At 40.5% G+C, this 2,953-nt stretch overlaps 1 protein-coding gene across 2 annotated transcripts in view; it reads right to left on the bottom strand.

Moving 5' to 3' along the window:
• olfml3a (olfactomedin-like 3a) overlaps positions 1 to 2,953 on the bottom strand; it is a 24,386-nt gene that overhangs the window by 3,359 nt on the left and 18,074 nt on the right. For both annotated transcript variants that reach the window (XM_020619014.1, XM_020619015.1), the window contains exon 2: positions 876 to 1,188. In XM_020619014.1, the coding sequence (XP_020474670.1) occupies positions 876 to 1,188 (313 nt within the window). The remainder of the gene's footprint in view (positions 1 to 875; positions 1,189 to 2,953) is intronic.

The following is a 2,953-nucleotide window of genomic DNA, read 5'->3' as shown; positions in this document are numbered from 1 at the left end:
ACTGGCACCATGTGCTCTCTAAAGAAACCAATACAAACGCCAAGGTGCACTGAAGCTGACTTCACCATCGCCCGCCAACAGAACCAAAAAAACACGCCCACCTGTCATCCCTCTTATACCCTCCCACACCTGTTCCTCCCCCCCATCCCACATTGGCCAGAACAGCGCGGCATTTTGCAGAAAACAGCGGTGACACACACAGTAAGTGGTAACCAATACATGCACAGCTTTCACAACAGTGTCAAACCCATTTGCACACAACAGAACACACAATATATTTTCACTTCCTTTATAAGAAGAGTCTGTATACATGGTACCAATCTAATGATCTGTCATCAGGGATTTAGTGAAATCTGCTGACATAACGTTTGATGTTTTTAATGGAATTAAAATCTGATTTCACAGCTTCCCATACTATCCTTTAATTGGATTATACATCCCTGTATTACATAAGTGAATGACTCAGTGGAGCAGTTATATCCCAGTACTGTTTGTAGCAGCACAGCTTAGCATCTGAAGAGTACAAAGACAAATACTGTGCTCAAACTGCACAAACAGGGGAGTAGCTCTGCTGAAATAAATGAGCTGCGTCAAGCCACATTTCTCCTGGAAAACATGACTGCCCACTGACTCAAAGCAATTTGTTAAACGACTTGTAACAGCAATGTATTTGTTTCCCATTTTCCAGTGGCAAACTCAGGAAAAGGGGTGGCATGGTCCCTGCTGGGACGTACTAAATGTACAAGAAAGATCTTATATATCCTATAAGGTTCTGACTGTGCCAGGGCTCCATCACCAAGATGAAAGATCAGACAGAGCCGCCCTGCAGTACATGTTTGGCTGAAGTCTGTATAATGTACTTTGCTGGAGCTCACCAGAGACACTGGAGTGCAGCTCCTCCCAGGCTTCTTCCTCCCCTTCGTCTTCTCTGTGCTCCTCCAGCCCCCAGGCACCCTGCTCCACCACCTTGTCAGCCTTATTTGCACAGGCCCGAGGCGAAGTCTGGGTCTCCACATAGTCCATTTCTTGCTCCACTCGCTCCACTCGGACTGCAGCTTCCGCAAGGTCCTTGATCAGCATGCTGTGCTCATTCTTCAGACTGTCCATGGCCTCAACCGTTAGCTTTTTGAAATCCTGCAGCTCTGTGTGGTAGCGATGGGACTGCTCATGCCAAAGCTGCATGTGATCCTACAGGGCGTGAGCAGAGCAAAATAAATTTTATAATGTACTGTAGGTTTTTACACAAGCTGTCTATTAGGGGAAAAACACCATCAGGCTCTACAGACACTGCAGTGGGTTGATTCACCACTGTAATGCTAAAATAACAACTACTGGATTGCTATGAACTTCTGTACAGACATTAACAGTCTGTAGAGGATGACCTTTGTTATCCCGACTTTTCCTTTAGTGCCTGTATGAGGTTGAATATTTTAGTTTTAATTTTCAAAAACTATTAGATAGGTTGCCATGAAACCTGGTTCAGATATTCATGCTCAGATTTTACTTTGTCCAGTACCACAATACCTGCAAAGCTAATAACATTTCCAGCCTCAGTGGTATTTAGTGCAAGTACCAAATACTAACATACTGCATGACATGATGCTGAACATATTGTTTAAACCATAATGAACAACAGCCAAGTGAGAAGACATGTTCTTGTCTGAGACATCAGGAGTTTCAGACACTGGTGGAAACTCCCACTGACTTTAGACGTTGCTGTTGGCAAACGCTGCTTACACACCATTACATGTATAATCCAATACAACACTAACACAATCAATTCAGCTAAATGTGTGTATTAAAGTGTTACACAGTTTGAATCTACACAGTTTCACTTGGTAATGAACTGCTGCAAATATGTAAACACAACAAAAAAGCTCATTATGGCAACTCATCTTTGAATACAAGGTTAGTACCAGGATTAACTACCTCAGAATGTGGGATAAGCAGTGTTGTGCTATTGGCCTATGTACAAAATGTCAATATTATTATTATAATTATTATTTTAAACTGTCACTATTACTGTAGGACTTCCTGGTGTCACGGAGCTGCTGTAGAATCTCTGACGTGTTGCCCGAGGTTTTAGACAAAGAACAAAAATGATCATCATTGTGGCATTTTACCAAAGCATGATTCTTTTTAAGTTGGGAAAATCTGATATATGAGGCTGATGCCATATTAGTTTTTAAGATATTAAATGGCATTACTCCAGTGGTACTCTCTAAATATGTGTGACTGCATCATACCATACAGGAAACGCACGTTTGGTCAGTCTGCTTTTTCTTATCATGCTTCACATGGCTGGACTATGTTACCCATGGACTTAAGAGACTTAACAACATATAGCATTTTCACAAAAAAACAAAGTGTCATCATGATATCTGATCTAAATGTCCTTGTACCTATCAGTAATGTACTTGTCTCTCTTGGGTGCAAGTATTTGTTGGTGAACATCGATGGTTTTATATTTCTGTGTATTTATTTATGTATTGCAATTTGTTTGTATTTTGCCTTTTAGAAATATTTTAGATCAATGTTTTGTATATGTTTTAATTGTATAACATCATCCTGCCCTGGGACTTAACAAATGAAAATTAGCCTTCTGGCTAAATCTGACACATTTACATCTTAGATGTTAATTCATGTGTATTTGTCCCTGACATATAAACTAATAAAGAAAGCATAATATATTCCAGACAGTAATATGTGCAATCAAAGCAGTATCAACATCACCAAACAGAATACAACACTGTATTTCTCAGTGTAGTGACAGACGCACTCAGAGTGACAGGTGAATTTTTCAGAGCAGAATGTAATAACTGACGGCTCCTCCACGGTTTCATTTTCTCCCGTTGCTCGCTGTGGGCCTATGGTCAAATGGAAATGAAAGTTCAATGAAAACCTGATGAATTGCTGTGCTCATATCAATGCAGATGTTGTGCCAGCATATTAG

Source organism: Monopterus albus, unplaced genomic scaffold, assembly GCF_001952655.1.
Source record: "Monopterus albus unplaced genomic scaffold, M_albus_1.0 scaffold212.1, whole genome shotgun sequence".
Taxonomy (NCBI): Eukaryota; Metazoa; Chordata; class Actinopteri; order Synbranchiformes; family Synbranchidae; genus Monopterus; species Monopterus albus.
The sequence above is the reverse complement of the archived record's forward strand: the minus strand, read 5'-3'. Positions and strand labels throughout refer to the sequence as shown.